General features: G+C 35.4%; 1 protein-coding gene across 4 annotated transcripts in view; it reads right to left on the bottom strand.

Moving 5' to 3' along the window:
- Positions 1 to 8,047: 8,047 nt before the first annotated feature.
- CHD1 (chromodomain helicase DNA binding protein 1) overlaps positions 8,048 to 18,528 on the bottom strand; it is a 123,092-nt gene continuing 112,611 nt past the window's right edge. For all 4 annotated transcript variants that reach the window (XM_072597367.1, XM_072597365.1, XM_072597366.1 and 1 more), the window contains 3 exons: positions 11,364 to 11,418; positions 10,474 to 10,681; positions 8,048 to 9,571 (listed from right to left, as the gene is read on the bottom strand). In XM_072597367.1, coding sequence (XP_072453468.1) covers positions 9,211 to 9,571; positions 10,474 to 10,681; positions 11,364 to 11,418 — 624 coding nt within the window. In that variant the 3' untranslated portion in view covers positions 8,048 to 9,210. The remainder of the gene's footprint in view (positions 9,572 to 10,473; positions 10,682 to 11,363; positions 11,419 to 18,528) is intronic.

Raw genomic sequence — 18,528 nt, forward strand, 5'->3', positions numbered from 1 at the left:
TTTTGTCCCATTTTGGTCGAGGATTGTCGCCAACACCTCCGAGTCTGAGACTCAACGAATTGTGCTAGCTCCCTTGCTAGCTCTCCTGCTAGCTCTCCTGCTAGCTTCTTTGGTTGAGGGTTGTTGCCAACACCTCCAAGTCTGAGACTCAACGAATTATGCTAGCTCCCTTGCTAGCTCTCCTGCTAGCTCTCTTGCCAGCTCTCAGGTGAGGGTCACCCGTCACCAGCAGTCACCCAGCAAACGTTTTTTGGGGGGCCCTTCACCCTGAGGTCCCACAGTCCACTAATTTGGTTGGGAGTCGTCACCTTCTCCCCAAGTCTGTCTAAGACTCAACAAATTGACCCCCAGGCCCCACCCCGCACTTACCGCTGGGTCGTATACACATACAAATTGCCTGACTGCAAACTTCAACACCAACCGGTTGGCATTTTTACACACTTCACAGCTTTGGAGTCTTTGGAGTCCCTATCTCTATTCTTTTCTGTCTTCACTGAGTTCCTCTGCTTCGGGTCGTTACCTTGCAGAGAGGGAGGCCCAGCAGCCCTTTTCAAGGACCATGGGGAAATCTCCCCACGGGCGCCCAGTCTTTGAACTGAGCTATCAGCCGTCTCTCAGAAAGGTCACAGATCCCGGGCGAATGCCCCCAAACTGTGTGGGATGGCTCAGGTCCCAACATAAATCAATTACTCAGAGGCCTCTCAAAGTGATGACAGAAAAGAGATTTATTCGATTCTCGAGAATCTGGACAATCCTACAGCAGTTCACCTGGAGTAGGAAAGCTGAAGACAAAGAAAAGGACAGTGATTTATATAGACCCTAACACAAGTCCCTCCTCCCCCCACTGACCATTTTCCTCATTAGCTGAGAATATGGTCTTACATTCTAGACGCGAAATCTAACCAATCCCTTTTGAAATGAAGACATCGAGGAATTATGTAAGTTTTGTCCAATCATTGAGACCCTAATACACTACACAGTTTTATATCCTTATATGGAACTATTCTATTCTAAAAATATTGTATCCTTGGGCCTTTAGGCCTTACCTCACCCCTGGGAGAAAAATTACAATCTGAGGAGTCTTCACTAAGTCTATCCCACTCAGATTCCACTGCATTTACTTTAGAATGTACTAATGCAGGAGATGGAGGCTGGGGGGAAAAACTGAAACCTCCATTGCAAGGGTTATGTAACAAGACAGCAGTTAGGACTGAACCTTTAAGAAATTTATTTTATCTGAAAGGAATACATAAATAAGCTTCACAAGTATAGTCAAATCATCAGTTTGAATTCAGGAATAAGGCATTACAATTCCACCTGGAGATTTTAAACTTTAAATTTGGAGAAAGACACCATTTTTTGCATTGGAATTTCTGCACCCACTCTATTCTATAAAATTTACATTATGGTAACAAAACTATCACAATCCCAACTCAGTGATGGTTTTAAGCTTTCAGAAAGTGTTCAATTATTCCTTCAGTTGCTGCTGATCTGTCAGGTCCAGAACTCCCGTGGGATTGGTGGGGGCCAGATTAGTCCCCAAAGATCAGCACAGGTTTGATGATCCAGTCTTGATCCAGTGAACTGTTTCTTGGAAATTTTCTAAAGCTTGAGGTGCATGGCGTGTGAGTTGGGGAGGGGGGCACTGTATTGTCCAAATGATCCCATAGTTGTACAAAATGTCTTGATATCTATCCCACAGTCAGTTTTATCTAAAAAACTGGAATCATTAGTCACTTCTTCAATTAAGTCTGATTCACTTTTGGTGCAGTTTAGGGGTAACTTTGACCTTACACTGGTCATAGAAATGGTGCCAGGGTAAAATGTGATCTGTTTCCATTCAGAGCACTGCTGGCTTCCACCTGGCCGGGGGCCATAGTCAAATTGCCACATGATAAGTTTTCCTAAAAACTTAATACCACCAAAGCACTGGAAAGGATTTTGAACGATCTAATCCAGGAATTCTTGACCTAGAGTCCATGGACCCCTCCCCACAATAGCTGTGGATAGGTTTCAGGGGTGAGGGAATCTATGAAATAGTATGGAGAAAAAAATCTTTACCTTCACTAACCCTTAACTGATATTTAGCATTTCCTTGAATTATGAATACAGGCAACAAACATTCTGAAAAGGGGTCTCTGGTCTTTACCAGACTGCTAAAGGGATCCATGAAGCAAAAAAAAAAAGGGTTAAGATCCCCTGATCTAATTCAATCTTATCATTTTACAAGTGAGAAAACTAGAGAACAGAGAGAGGTGAAGAGCTTTTTTTTTTTTCTGATGTCAAACTATGTCAGAGCTGAAACATGTACCAGCTTGTTTCCTGAATGCCACATCTTGCTATTTCCCCAGATTTGTAAGACCAAATAGATTCCAGTGGATCCCGTATACTGGATAGAAGGTTATTCACTGAAGGCTATATCTAGGACACCAGAACCCTTGCTCTTTTGAGGTAACAGTTCTTTGTCAATATATATGCTTAGTTGACTTGGTGAGAAAAAAAAGAGAGGAAATCAGACCAACTTTTTTGTTAAGCCACAGATGACCAGACCAAATTCACTGGAATAAATATGGTTTACTGACAAATATTAGTGTGGTCACTTACAACCCAACAGCTGTTTTACTAGTATCAATTTTAAAAATTCTTTTATTGGAGTCTTTTTATAACATCTATTAACTGTTGCTGGTAATAATTTCACTATTTCCCATGTTTTATAGTTCTCATGTTGGTCTTTAAATACATCTTAAACATTAAATAACTGGATCATGGTACAAAAAAGATGTAGCAGGTAAGCATTCTTTCATTGCTTATTCATAATTTTTTATTAATTTTTTTGGCTCATTTCATTAGTAAATTTTTATAAAGCCCTTATTTCTCTGGGAAAACCCAGTATGCTACCTCAAGAATCACATGATGAAATTGGAAAATTCAACATGGATTTCTCTGAAATGGAAAGGATGCTGAAATCTATTCATAGTCACCTTGGCAGGGAGCAAAGGTGGAGTGGTTCATGGACCTCTAAAATCCTTTCCAGCTCTTTCTGGTCTATGTTTCTCTGAATGCTTAATGTTATATAGCAATCTGATTGCAGATGCCCCAAAGCGGTTGATCTGTGTAAAATACAACAAAGACAAATAACTCATACTAGTTAGCCAAAGAAATATCAAATGCTAAAGCAAATTTTTCAAGTAAATTTTAGAAATGTCATAGTTACGTAGTTTATTTCCATTAATATTGCTATGTAGTATTTTTATGATATTCTGGAAAGCAAATGTATACTTGGATGATATAATAAAATATAAAATAATATACTTATGAAATATGCCTTCAGAATGATGGCATATTTACAGTAAAACCTTAGCCAAAACACATATAAGCAGGTCTCAAATGCAAGATTTCCCATTAAAATTAAAAGTTATAATTCACAACTGTTGATGAATCCAGTTACAGGAAAAAAATTGAATAACAAAATATTTCCAAGAATCATTCTGCACCTTAAAGATACTTCTATAACCTAGCTGGTTCATGGACAAAATGTTTTTTTTTTTTTTAAATACTAGGCCTACAATTTCTTTGATGTAGGAAACTCCGGAGAAGGGAACTCCCTCTGCCACTGCAGCTCAGAACCTGCTGGAAAATTCTTGGCTCAAAGAGTTACTTGGGGCACTAAAGTTTAATGATTTGCCCAGTTTCACAATCAGTATGTATAAGGGTCTTTTTGATGCTGAGGCTAAGTAAATATTCTAACAAGTAAAGAAAACATAAAGTCATACATCATAAATTATAGGAAATAGAAGAAAATTGGGATAGTTAATTTTGTCCTTCTATTTCCTGACCATGACATATAAAAGACTAAAACAGCTAGGTGGTGAAGTGGATTGAACTCTGAACCTGGAGTTGGGGAGATCTGAGTTCAAATCTCACACACTTACTAGCTGTTTGACCCTAGGTAAGTCATTTATCTTCTGTATGCCTCAGTTTCCTTATCTGTAAAATGGGGATAATAACAGCATCTACCTCCTAGGATTGTTATGAGGATAAAATAATATTTGTGAAGCACTCTGTAAACCTTAAAGCATCATCATCATTATTATTAATAGCTAGCATTTATGATTTATATATTGCCAATATTGGTTATATTAATATTTGTTAACCCATACAATATTATTTATTATTATAATAAAACATCATTATAATAAAGCAGACCTTATTTCATTGTTCTGGAGCATGGTAGAGCATGGCAGGGTCATGAGACCCCGCGAACAATTCTGTGGTCCTCTATTTCTATGTTGATGTGACCATGAAAATCACCAAAAGCTTGGCTGTGCTCATTTTCAACACAGCAATCTCTAATCTCAGTAACTGACTATATACATATGGGTCCTCTTCACAGGGAGATAGGAAATCTGAAAGTCCTGGGGTAGCTACCCTCATACTGAAGCTGGATAAGAAAGAGGCAGACAGACAAATAGGCACTGGGGAGGGAGCAGGGGGAGAGAAAGAGACAGAGAGAAATGGAGAAATGAAATGAGACACAGACAGAAAAAGAAAGGCAGAGATAGAGGCACATAGAGAGATGAGACCCAGAGTGACAGGGAGAAAAAAAGATGAGACCCAGATAGGTAGTGACACAGAGAAAAATAGAGGCAAACAGGCAGAGAGACCAAGAGATAGCCACAGAGAGAGAGAAAAACAGGCAGAGAGGTAGAGACAGAGATGGGCTCTGGCCTCAAGGGATTAGTGAACATGCATTCCTCAAGCTGACTCTGAGAACCCAAGCAACCTAATGTAGGGGAAGGAGTCAGCAGGTGATTGACAGCTAGCATTCACACAAATGGTATGTGAGTATGACTTCTGAGGACCAAGCAACTTGTTCAAGGCACTTGTTGAAATTCTATTTAATACACTAAAGAAAAGGTATTTCCATCTCAAGGTCTGATTTTGAACAGCAAATTTGTTTTAGCAAAATTTTATGTGTGAATGTTGTGTACGCTGTCTGTAAGGATATTTATTCACGTATCTGTTCCATTTTTGTGCATTTCATAATTCTCTCTAGTTACAAGGTTTGTTCTGTGCAAGTCACTACATATATGCATATACTAATCAGGGCTGAGGTAGGCTGCACAAAGGAAAAAGTCATTTCAGTACTTTGGGAACTTTAATTTTACTGTCATTTCCAAGTAGATGAAAAACATAGAACCCTTGCTTGGTTTCAAAAACAATTTAACTATACTAGTCAGTACTACATTTATGAAGGTTAGAGATAAGATGGATGACTAATATCAGTGATGGAGTATGATGCTCTCACAAAAAATCTAGTATTTTTTTTCCTTAATATATTGTCAATGTGTTAAAAAAAGGAAGTCCTTAAAAATTCAGTATCATGGATGGAGTTCCAGCCCTGGCCAGATGGATCTGAGTTCTAATCCAGCCTCAGACACTAGCTATGTGATCCTGGGCAAGTAACAACGCTAACTGTCTCCAAAATCAAACAACAGATCCACCCCCTCCCCCCCCAAATCGGTATTATGAAATTATTCCATTGTTCTGTGTTTCAATATGGGAAATTAGCATACCTTCATACGAACTGGTAACATATCAATGCTGACTGGCAACTGTTCTGCAGCTGCTTAGGAGATCTGAGAAGTTAAATTATGCCTGAGGTTATACAGTCAAGCATGTGTAAAAGGCGTGGCTTGAAATCAGGTCTTCAAATTTTGTATTCCAAAGTCTTTTTGCAAAAGGAACTCCAATGTGGGAAATAGAATCAACAGCCTAATATGTAACGATATTATATAGTCATTAAAAAGTTAATTACAACTGAATGGCATTATATCTTCCAGGGAGGTAAAAGATTTTTACACAAGAGGGGTTCTTAACTCTTTTGGCAGTCTGGTGAAGCCTGACTCAGAAGAAGGCTCTTAAATGTACAAAATACATAGCATTACGATGGAACTCAATTATAGTGAAACAGTCATCAAAATGTCAAGACAAGTTCACCTCCTCCAGGTAAAAAATCTTTGTGATAGGTGAATTCATTATTTATAATCAAGAACTTCACTTAGAAAAGCTCAGCTTTGCTTACAAGTCAATTCATATTTATATCCTTCCTTTCCTCAGTCTTTTTCTGTTATATTGACAATTTATTTTATTAAAAATATTTTATTAAAAAAATAAATTCAAAGTCTTGCATTTAAGGCTACATGCCTTCATATGAAAATATCCACTAATGTTAATATATTTCTTTAAACCAACTTGTAACATTTTATCAGTAAATACATTGGTGTGGAGAGTATATGACTTTTTATAAGCATACAGTCACATTTATTAGTACATGATTAAATTTCACACACCCAAAGAAACCCTAGAAATGTTGCTTGCATTCCAAAATACCTAAAAGTCCTAACATTTATGAAGTTTGCCAATTTTAAACAAGTTCCATTTGACATAATCTTTATGACTTGTACCACAGAAGATACTCACAGAATATATGTGTTATATAGTTAGAAGTAGTACATCATTTTCTACCTTTCAGTCTTTAAAAAAAATTGTTGGCCCTAAAACTCCGTGAGCTAACTAATGCAAATTACATAAAAGAACATATTTAAGTTTTGTAATTATTCAGGTATAATTATACAAACCTCAACAATATTACTTATAAGGATAGGGATTCCATTTTATTAAAATGGCAATTCAGCCTAGAATGATCCTAGTCAAATTCTTAAGTTTCTCTTATACTTTAAAATATTTTTTAATAAAAAAGATCAATCTGTTTATATATGCAAATAGGCCATTGCTTTTATAAGATTTATTTATTATATATCATTATTGTAAAGTGGGTGTTTAATACAGTACTGTGCAATAGATTCTCTCGTTCTCGAACAAACAGAAATGGACTAAAATAAAAACTAAGCAAGTGGAACACAGATTAAAAAAAAGGGTCACTGTGCAGAGAATTTTCCATTAAGAACACCTACATGGTATGTTTCTCTCTCACTTATTCTGAGTATATGGCTATTTCCTTTTTCACATAAGTTTTGGATTCTTACCAAAAAAAGAATAATTCTCACAGTAATTCTCATGTTACATATTCTAACTAAATGTAGCACAGTAAGATATAAATCTAGCCCATTCTACAGTAACAATAATGTGTGATGGGTTGAACATAATACATCCAATAACAGATCAATAAGTCTATCTACAGTTATAATGAAGAAAAAGATCAAACAACCCTAACATATGTTTAATATGTTATGATTTTTCATTTAGGCATTATGATAAATCTTCAGTTAATTATCATTTTGTGCAATAAACCCATGTTTATAAAGAGCAGAATGTGAAAAAGTTGAAAAAATTAAAAAGAATTATACCTTCACTTTTCATATTGAAGGAGAAATACCATATTATCACTCTCTGATGATTAATAGAGCAAAACAGATCTGAAAATTTTGAAGCAATTCCTTTTGGGTTCTCCTTATCTAACAAGAAGGAGACATCTTACTGATTTGCCAAGCAGGGTTACCAGATGGAAAATAGGAAATTTTGGTTTTCTTTTTGAAGTATAATCAATATATTTTCAATCACTTTTTTTACAGGTAAAATAAATTTGAGATACTAATCAGCTAAAGGGCAAACAATATTTTAAAATATATTTCACCTATAAATCAATTTATTCCATAACCTCTTATAAAAATAATTTTCCTATAATTAAGAGGCTCCTGTGTTCTTGGAAATTGAAGATTGACTTTTGACATTTTATATGGTCTAAAAATTCACAAAGAAACCAAATATACATGTGAAATACCCTCAAGAAAATATAAAATATTTGCAGAAACCAGAGTTCCAAAACAGTTTAAAACAGTGACCTAAATTTAACTGTCAGCTGTTCATTATAATTTTTGCTCAGATATCTTTAAATCAGATATAGTTATTGACAACTGATACTTAAACTGGTATCAAATATATATACTTATATATTTGGCAGCTCATAAAAATTTTATTAAGTATTGAGGGAGCAAAAAGGCAGAAAAGTACAGGAGTCCACATATCCTTTTTGTTAAATTTAATTTGTCATATGTAGAAGGTATCTATATACAATCAGTGTGCATTGTAACAGTTTCTATTAAAAGTCAATTAATCAGTTCATCTAAAATATTGACTGGCTGCATAGCACATTTGACATTATTGCCCACATTAAAATGGAAAACAAATGGATTTACAATAAATTTTGGCTGATTTGGGTTCTGATGTGTTCACAAAGGTATTTTTTAAACCAATGCATCTGAAAAAAAAAAGTTTTCAGAGCATGCAGTTTAGATAGTACATATTACTACAAACAATCACAACACTGGCTTTTAAAAAAATGTATCTAATAAAATATCCAATACAAAACGAACCCTAAAGGATAGTATAATGGAATAATGTTCCCTTTCCCCATTTTTACATTCTAAACAGTGATTCCATCAAGACAATTTATTAAAAAGTGTTGTTAATACATTGATTTTTGTCCTTTTTTATGACAAGAAGGCCTGAGTTGGTGGGGAAAGGAACAGTTAAAAAAAGCCTGAGAAGGGGAGGGAAGGAAAGATCATTTAATTAATTTACAATAATTTACAGCTATTTTATTTTGTAAAAAGGCATTACAATTTATCACAAACAAGAATTCCTGGATATTTTACAGTCATAGGTACAGAATTTAAATATTCAAGCTTGTGATGAGAAGCGGCAAGGTGGTCGCAGTGTACAATGTAAACAAGTAGCTTTGGAAAGTGAACAAAGTCCTTGAGAGTTCTTTGCTAAGGAAAAACGAAACAAAACAAAACTCTTCATTCCTTCCTGAAACATGATTACAGGTCAGTGTGTAAAGTTCATTTACAAACATAATTTAAATGGAGTTCAGCCTAAAATCACTGACACAAATTTTATCCAGTCTAAATGGGGCAGTGTTGAGGTCCCTGTAAAAAGTAAACATCTTCCATTATTTAAAAAAAAAAAGTGCTACAACACTTTGTAACACAGTGCAGCATAATCCTTAAATACAAAAATATTTTTCTTCTGTTGGGATAATAGACCTTGCATCCTGGAAAGAAGTAACAATACTGCTACTGATGGAGGATCCTGTCCATATCTTTCAAGTCATGTAAGGCAATTACTGTGGTAGTTTACAATATATGGCTAAAAGAAAGTCCAAATGGGCAATGTCAGTATTTGTTATGTTTTCCGGCCACTCCAAGTATGCTCAGGTGTACTTTTGTGATCAGATGAATGTTCAAATGGAGATCTATGACCTAAAGGTGATCTTGAACCATAAGGTGACCTCTGATCTAGTGGTGACCGAGGGCCACTACTGGAAGCTCTGTGGTCCATCTGCCAATCTGAATGATACCGATAATCCCTTGATGTTTTATGGTGTGAATATTCAGAACTTGATCGATGGTCTGAGTGCAACCGGTGATCTGAATGAGAACGGTGGTCAGAATGAGATCGGTCTTTTAAACTTCCTTCCAAAACTGATCTGTGATCCCTATTCCTATGGTCATCCATTTTCCTGTGTTTACTATCATTGTAATATCTGATGAGAGAGGAAAGTAAGTCCATTAGCAGAATTAAGCACTTAAAATTAAACTTTACTAATGCAGATTTATGGAAAATTGTTCTCTGTTCTTTTAAATAATGCATAAGTTCAGCATTTCAGATTGGGAACTATGAATTTTTGGTATAATCTAATAAATGTCTAATAATAAGTATTTAATTATAATAAAATAATGAAAGCCTAATTTTGAAAAAAAAAAAAGATTTTAAAAATAGCTTTTTTATGTAATCAACTAACAAGTACTTACCATGTGTTTATTAGGCAAAACTGATACAACAATTGGGGAAAATAATGTTTATTCTTAAGACATTGAAACTTGTATAATAAGTATTGCTTCCTTCAGTGTATTTATTCTAAGCTTTGTAAATCCACTTTGGTTGGAGTGTCAGGGTTATTCGCAATAGCAAATCACCTTCTAATAACAAAAATACTTAAGATTATAGGCTTGGGAACTGGAATCAGGCCCTGATAAAGTTGTCCAAGCATCTTCATTTTACTATCATAGCAAGTGAAGCCTGGTGAGATTAAGTCCATAGCTACGATTGGTTTTTAGCTTCTAAAAGATGAATTTTAGTAAAATACTACAGAAGGCTTTTTAGAAAAGAAACACTAATATTAGCAGAGAGAATAAAATGTACATTATTTCATAAGACATTTATTGAAACTAATTTCAGAAAATTTTCAGGAAAGATTATTTGACTCAAAGTAATGTTGTGTTCTATTGTAACCTCATTTTAAAAAGGTGAAAGAGGAATGGGTTTTTTTTTTACAGGGAAATTCAAAAGATATAATATGAAGAAAGTTTTTTTTTACTTATAACCTTACTTGAGCATATTTATTTCTCACAAAATCTCTTTTATAAGACGACTGTCAAAGTTTACCTGCTTTCTTGTTTGTAATGATCCCATTCCCGGTGATCTTTACCATTGCTGAAGGATGAATACGATCTTTTCCTGGACTCATTCTTTTTGTAAGCATCTCCTTGATGCCTATCTTTATGGTCATGATACTGAGACAAATGTCTATCAGAAGAATAACTGTCTCTGCTGCTGTCATCATGATTTGTATTCTCTTTTAGTCTTTCCACATCTGTGTAAAAAGAAAAGTATGACTTATGCTTATAACATTAAGGAACACTAAAAGGAATTAAAATTAACTGAAAAAAATGATACCTCCAATTCCCACCCCCCAAAAAGCAAAGTTCAATTCCTGAATGAAGCCAGATAAATGTTTGGTAGCAGAGGAGAGGGGGACACTACTTTTTTGATCAAATGTGAAAATAATTATAGGAAACAGTAGTATTTCTTTTCTTTTCACTACTTGCACAGTTCTATAAAATAACATCCTTAAAAACTATTCATAAATGTGGAAATTGGGCAACGTTATTTCATTTGTGGCTAATATCATAAGAGTAGTCTATGATACCTAGAAGCCTGGCAGTTAAGGAAAGTAAATATTTAAGCCAAAATATTTTTACAAGTTTTTATTTAATTAGGTTACCTTAATTATTAACCACATGGTTTTAAATAAAATAACTTTCAGCAATCTTAGAAATGACTTAGGGAATATAATTGATGTATAATACATATTCACAAGGAAATAGAACTATTTAGCTCTAACACGTAAACATACCTGGATGACAAAAAAACATGAAAACAATAAGACTAGTTAAAGAGTTAAATATACAATTACAGAGCAAAACTAAAGTATCTTAGGATGCATACAAAATATTTATGTTTCTTATGGAAAGGCAACAATAAATAAAACTAACCTGGATTCCTAATCATATGAGTATTCATGCTGCTGCTGTTCTGGTCACTGTTTTGCTGCAATAAACATATACATGTAAAAATCCTTAAAAATCATTTCTGAAATAATTTCTAAAATTTTCCTAGAAAAATCAATCTAGAAAATGCTGATGAATCTTTGTGCAATCATTCTGATGCCTTACAAAAGCATGTCAATTAGTTTCTTCACTGAGTCCTTGGAGAAATCAAAAGAGCCCCAGGTTTTGAGTCAGAGGGTACCTGGATATGAATTCTGGCACTTCTACTTCAGCCAGTTACTTCACCATTTTAGCTGCCTCATGTTTGTAAAGTTAGGGAACTGAACTAGACAGCTTCATGGTACTTCTGTGATCAAATCAAGCCATCATATTACCTGTGAAGAGGGATAATTTTGCATTTTGGGTGGGACAATGTTTAATAACTCAATTTATTTTTCTACTCTTACTGCTACAGCTAATATTTTAATACTGAGTCAAATAATAGTGAAGGAAAAAAGCATGCTTGCATTGCTTCTAAATTCATTGAGAAAGCTTTCTACATGTCTTCCATTATAAATAAAGTTAGCTTTTAATTTGAGATACAAGCTTCTAACATGTAAAATGCAATGCCTTTGCATTTTAGAAGTGGTGCATTTTGTTGAAGGTGCCTTCTCAATCTATTTACATAACTGTTGTTTTTGCTCTTTGTATGATTAATTATGCTAATTATTTTCCTTATGTTGATGTATATTTTCATTCCTTTTACAAATTCAATTCAATAAGCACTTATCAAGTGCTTATTACATGGTAAGGTATGATGCCAAGGATAGAAAAAGTAACATAAAAATATGAAGCAATATTTCCTTTTAAGGAGTTTACATATTGTCAGATCATAATGATTGATTTTTGGCATAAGTTACTATTATCTCTCCTAAAACTCTGTTTGAATTTTTATATCAGTATTCATTAGTGAGATTGCTCTAGATCAGTGCTTCTTAAACTAAGGGTTGTGAGTGGAAAAAGTTTAAGCAGTTCTGCTCTGGAGTTATCTTTCTCTGCTTTATTCTTTCTTGGTTTGGGTATCACAGTGGTATGGAATTTTATTTTTCTATTCCTGAGAACATTTTTTTTGGGAAGCATGTTAATTATTATTCTTTAAATATTTGATAAGGGATGAGGAATTTTTTCTTTTGTAGTCCATTTATGACGTGCTCCATTTCTCTGAGACTTGGTGAGGATATCTATTTTTTTTCTTGTTTATTTGGACATTTTATACTTCTGCAGATATTCAGTCATTTCCTTCCAGTTCTCAGTTTTGCATTATTATTTGTGCTCTCGATACCAAATCTCACCTTCCAGAGCCCTACCTAGTATCAGAACCTCAAATATCAGACCTCCTGCCTTAAGGACTTCATTTAGGATTTAAACTTCTTAACACCAAGATATGATTCCACATTCAGGGTATCATCTTGAAATCCTTAGGTGAGGCAAAGAAACTAATGGTGAATGTGTATTTCATTCATGCCTGGGGAACCTACTTGATTTACAAATCTGCCTTAAGTGCTTAAGAGAACTAAATGACTCTATTCTTTCTCTTCACGGAACCCTGGAAGGCAGGAACCTCAATCAAAAGTTCTAGATCACTATCTTATAGCTAGGGCTAGGGAAGGAAAATCTATTGTTTATAATTTAGGATACATGCCATTGAAAGGTTTTATTTTTGTCTGTAGTAACAAGTTAAGCCAAGGAAGAACTATCAGCTAGCTCAAACAAAAGGATGTCTTCTGAAGATGAGTCATGTCCTACAAGTATTTGGAACATACAGAAAGCACAATCATGATGGGTTCAAAACTGGTCACTGGCCTTGGGAGGAGTTTGTTGCACTTTGCAAGAGAAAGATTTCCTATTCTATATTGGTTTGTCACTGACTGAAGTCTAAGACAGAGTAGAAATCCTATTCTTTGGTTAGACCTACTCAAGAAATGAGATAAAGGATCATGAAACATGGGGATTAGATGTAACTCTACAATGAAATGAAGGTGTGTTCTAAAATGACACTATTCATGTCAAGAAAAGGAAAATACGGTGTTCACTCCTCTCTACTCCCACACTAGCAAATTTCCACCTCTCCTTCCCTAATCCTAATGATCGCTGCTAGTTACTTAAGAAAAATCCTTTTCACCTGCTACCACATCATTATCTACCTCAGTTCTATATCACTTCCCAAGTCTCTATCCTACCCATCTACTCCTCCATATTGTCTTCTGGAACCTCAGAAGTTTATTTTATCATTATTATACCTCTTCCTCTGACAACAACTCAATCTTATTGCATTCATGGAGAACTTTTCTCTCATCCCCTGAAACTCCATGTGCATCCTTATCCACCATTTCCAGTACAGAGGGAACCCAACACACTAGCCAAGAGAATTAGACATATTCTTTGTTTCTCAGTGCCACTTTCAGACATTTCTTTTTCCACTATCTAACAAACTTCTTAGAGGTTCAATCTATGTATCTACATCACTTTACTCAGACCCTGGGTGCTGTTACTACTAGCACCTGCTCCTTCAGGTCTTTTTCTTCTTTTAAACTTAAATTAGGTGGTGGTGTGCCCACAAGTATTCTGGTTTTCCAGCTAATAACCTCAACTGTCCTTTCACTACACTGCAGCTATATACTGGAATGTATCTTCATTAATGATCTGAAATGTCATCTGACCCTCTCCTCTGATCTGCTCCTAACCTTCCATGTATGGCTATGACTTAACCCCCCTTAAAGCCTTCCCCCCCCATTTTTTTTGGTACTTATAGTGGTCTCTATTACATGATCTTTCTCCCTCTTGGCATAGTCCAAGAATCCTGTTTTGACTTTTGATCTTTTTTTTTTTTTAGTGTACCTGGGGAATACTGGTCCAATATTAAATTGGCTCAGCTACTCATTTTCCCTCAATTTTCAAATATCTTGGCCCCTCTGGCTCATGCTGAATCTTAACCCTGAGTTACCCCATCCATTTGCCTTCTCTATTTACTATACTACACACCTACAATCAAATATTTCTGTATAACAAGCTGGACAGTTTTACCAAAAAAGTCCACTACAAATTTATGTCTTTTTTTCACATTAATATAAACAGCAACTCTATCAAACCTTCAAGTCTCCTAAAACACCATTTTTTCTCTCTCTCACCTAAGCATCATGCCTCACAGATAACGGGCAATTCAACCTAAGTTGCTGCTTCTCTGCTGCTCCATACCTCAAAACCCTCAATATTAATCCCCTTAACCATTCTTCGTTTCATTCTCTGAGAAAAGTGGTTGTTGTTGCCAATGATAAACTTTCTTATGCACTAGTAACACCAGTCACATGGTACCTAAAGTGCCTAAAGAGCTCTGTACCTGAAGTCAGGCTGAATTCAAATCTAGCCTCAGGCACTAAATAGCTGTGTTATTCTAAGCAAGTCACTTAACCTCAGTTAATACCTCAGTTTCCTTACTTGGAAAATGCAGATAATAACAGCACCTATGGCTCAGGATTGTTGTAAGCATCATTCTTTCAATATATTTCCCAAACCTCTCTGCTCTTTCACCGCCAAGTTCCTAGAAAAATCCAGATTCTTTCATTGGCTCTGTATTCTCTCCCCACCATTCTTTCTTCCACCCCAAACATCTCAATTGTTTTTAATCTGGCTTCTTGACCCAACCATTCATTTGAAACTATTCTAAGGATACTAACAATTTTTTAAAAATATTCATTTTCAATCAGCAAAAATTTACCTTCTCTATCCTCACACTCCAACACCTGATCCCAATTGAGAAACAAAAGAAAACTCTCTCTCTCTCTCTTTCAAAAAGGAGATGAATAATCACTGAGAACAACACTAGAAAACCCAAAGATACAGCAAAGAAACTAAACCTCCATCCCTTAAATTTCCCCTCCCTCCAATCTCCCCTGCACTAGTCTTTCTCTCCTCTTTTCCCTATTCTGACTCTATGGTGAGCCAATATTCTACACTGTCCTCCTCTCTTATATCCCTAGTGTCCATATAATTTTGACAATTATACTCTGTCAAGCCTGAACCTTGGGTCACTCCCACTTTGCTCCTATACACATGCTGTTGAATAAAGGTAGAGAAAATCATGAAACTGTTTCAACTGGGTCCGCTACAGCTATGCAATTATTCTATACCTTCCTTATCAACTCGCCACAGAAGTTCTTTTTCATCCCTTCTCAAACCTCTTTTGGCTCCCCCTCCCCATTAACAACCTTGCTTCTTATTTTACAGAAGAAATTAAGGTCATTAACTAAGAACTTCCTCTTCCTCATCTCATATCACTCGGATGCCTTTTGCCACTTGTCCTTTTCCACAATTTCATGAAAAGAAGTGACCTTATACCTTACTAAGGCTAACCCCTCTGCCTGTTCAAGCAGGATCTCATTCCATCCTGTCTCCTCCAATAGACTTCTCCCTCTGTAATTCTCACTTTTGTCAATTATTTTCAATTTCTCCCTGTTGTTTGGCTCATTCCCTACTGCCTACAAACATGATCATATTTCCCCCATCCTAAAAACAACAAAACACCTCACTTGATCCTTTCATCACTGCTATCATTCTCTTTCACTTCTGCCCTTTGTAGCTAAATTTAAAAAGACTGACTACAGTAGGTGCCTCTACCTTTTCCTTCCCCAATCTCTTCCTATAATATTGCTTATAATTCTTACAGCCTGGGTTTTGATCCTGTCACTCCAATGGGACTTCTCTCCAAAGTTACCAATGATCTCTTAGAGGCCAAATCCAATGGCCTTTTCTCAACTGTCATTCTTTTTTAACTTTTTTTTTAGTCTTCAACAATGTTGGTCACCCTCTCTTTCTTGACATTTTCTTGTCTCTAGGTTTCTGGGAACTCTGATTGTATTCGGGTCCTCCTCCTACCTACCTGACTGCTCCTTCTTAGTTTCCTTTGTTGGATTTTCATCCAGATCATGTCCTCTACCGATAAATGTTTTCTTTTGCTTCTATACTCCTTCACTTGGTAATCTCATCGTGTATTTAATTACCACCTGGTTGCTGGTGATTCACATATCTACCTATACTGCCATTAATTCTCCAAATGCCTTTGAGACTTCTGGAACAGGGTGTCCAGTAAACATCTAAAACGAAACATGTCCAAAACTGAACTCATTATCTTTCCCCTCTAAACACTTCCCTATTACTGTTGAAGGCAAAATGCAGTCCTTCAGGCTCACAATCTAGGAATCATCATCAACTCCTTACTCTCTTTCACCCTCCATATCCAATCAGTTGCCAGGGTCTATGAATTTCACCTTTGCACCTCAAATCTCTCCCCACTCCAATGCACCAACCAAACCAAAAACCAGAGATTTTCTTAAAGGCCAGGTCTTCTCAAAGTCCAGTGATTCCTCCAAATCCTGTTTGATATTTAAAGCCCTTTGCAACCCAGCCCCCTCCTACTTTTTCAGTCTTCTTACATCTTATTCCTTACCACGTACTCGTCAATCAAGTGACAATGGCCTCCTGGCTACTCCATGAACAACACACTCCATCTCTTGGCTCTAGGCATTTTCTCTGGTTGTCCCCCATTCCTAGAAAACTTTCTCTCCTCATTTCTACATACTGACTTCCCTACCTTCCTTAAGTCCCAACTATCTCTTACAGGAAGCTTTTCCCAACCCCTCTTTACTTCTAATGTTTCTATCTCTCCTGTATATAGCCTGTTTGTATATATTTTGTGCATGTGGTCTGCCGATTGTGGGGCAGGGATGTCTTCTGCTGTCTTTTTCTATCCCCAATGTTTAAGCCTGGTGCCTGGCACATAGTAAGCACTTACTGAATGTTTCCTGATTGACTGGATGGTTTAAATAATTAGTAACATCAACAAAGTAGCAGTGTATAAAACATGCCCACAAAATCAATAGTATTTTTCTATAGTGATTACAAAATGTAGGAGGAAATAAGAGAAAGAAATTCCATTCACAATAATTGCAAAGTAAATAATCTATCTGGAAATCCATCTATCAAGATACATTTAAGACCTAAATATAATTACATAAAATTCTTTAAAAAATAAAGAATGAGTTAAATAATTGAAGGGATATATTCACTTCCCATGATTGGGCTGTCCCAAAAAAGTTATAATGCTTCCAACATTAATTTATATATTCAGTGTAATAACAATCAACCTACCAAAGGAATACCTTAGAGACCTAGACAAAATACTAACAAATTCATTTGGAGAAACAAAAAGTCTAGAATCTCAAGGGAAATAATAATATTAAAAAATCAGGAATAGCAACTACACACCTGAAATTATATTACAAAGCAGTAATCACCAAAACTATTTGATATTAGCTAAAAATAACTGAAACATAGATCAGTAGAACAGATTAGATAATTGAGAAACAGAAACACTTAAACTAAATAACTCAGTGTTCAATAAGCCTGACATATTAAATTACTTGGAGAAGTGCTCCCTATCTGTGAGAATTGCTAGGAAAACTGGAAATGAGATTAGTATAAATTAAGTTTGTCCAACATCCTATCTTACATATAATAACAAGCTCAAAATATATCTGACCCAAACAATAAATACCATGCAATTAAAAAAAATAATTAAACAGCAAAGATGGCTGAGGAAAAATTCTTAAGCAAATAAGGGTTAGAGAAGATTACAAAAGACAGAGTAGTTAATTTCAAATACATTAAACTGAAAGTCTTTTGCATTAAACAAAATATAAAAGAAAAAATTAAAAAAAAATAAAAGTGGTGGTGGGGGTCTGTATGAAATATCCTTGTTAAGGAAACTAGCACAAACAGAAAAGTCTAAAGGCCGCTCCACAAGAGATGAGTTGTCAAAAGATGCTAAGAAGTCCCTTTCAAAAGAAGAATTGCTAACTATAAGTAACCACATGAAAAAAATGCTCCAAGTCACTAATAATAAGAGAAATGAAATTAAAACTAACCTGAGCTTTGCCTCATAGAAATGCATATTAAAAAACTGCAAAAAGGGGAATAATCAATGAGTTGTGAATATGATCATTTACTCTAGAAAGCAACTGGGAATAATGCTGAATGATTAAAATGTTCACAGTATGATTAAGACAGCCCTTTACTAGGTGCATATCCAAGGAGGTCAAAGACACAAACTAGTTTT

The sequence above is a fragment of the Notamacropus eugenii genome, chromosome 3 (genome assembly GCF_028372415.1).
Source record: "Notamacropus eugenii isolate mMacEug1 chromosome 3, mMacEug1.pri_v2, whole genome shotgun sequence".
Taxonomy (NCBI): Eukaryota; Metazoa; Chordata; class Mammalia; order Diprotodontia; family Macropodidae; genus Notamacropus; species Notamacropus eugenii.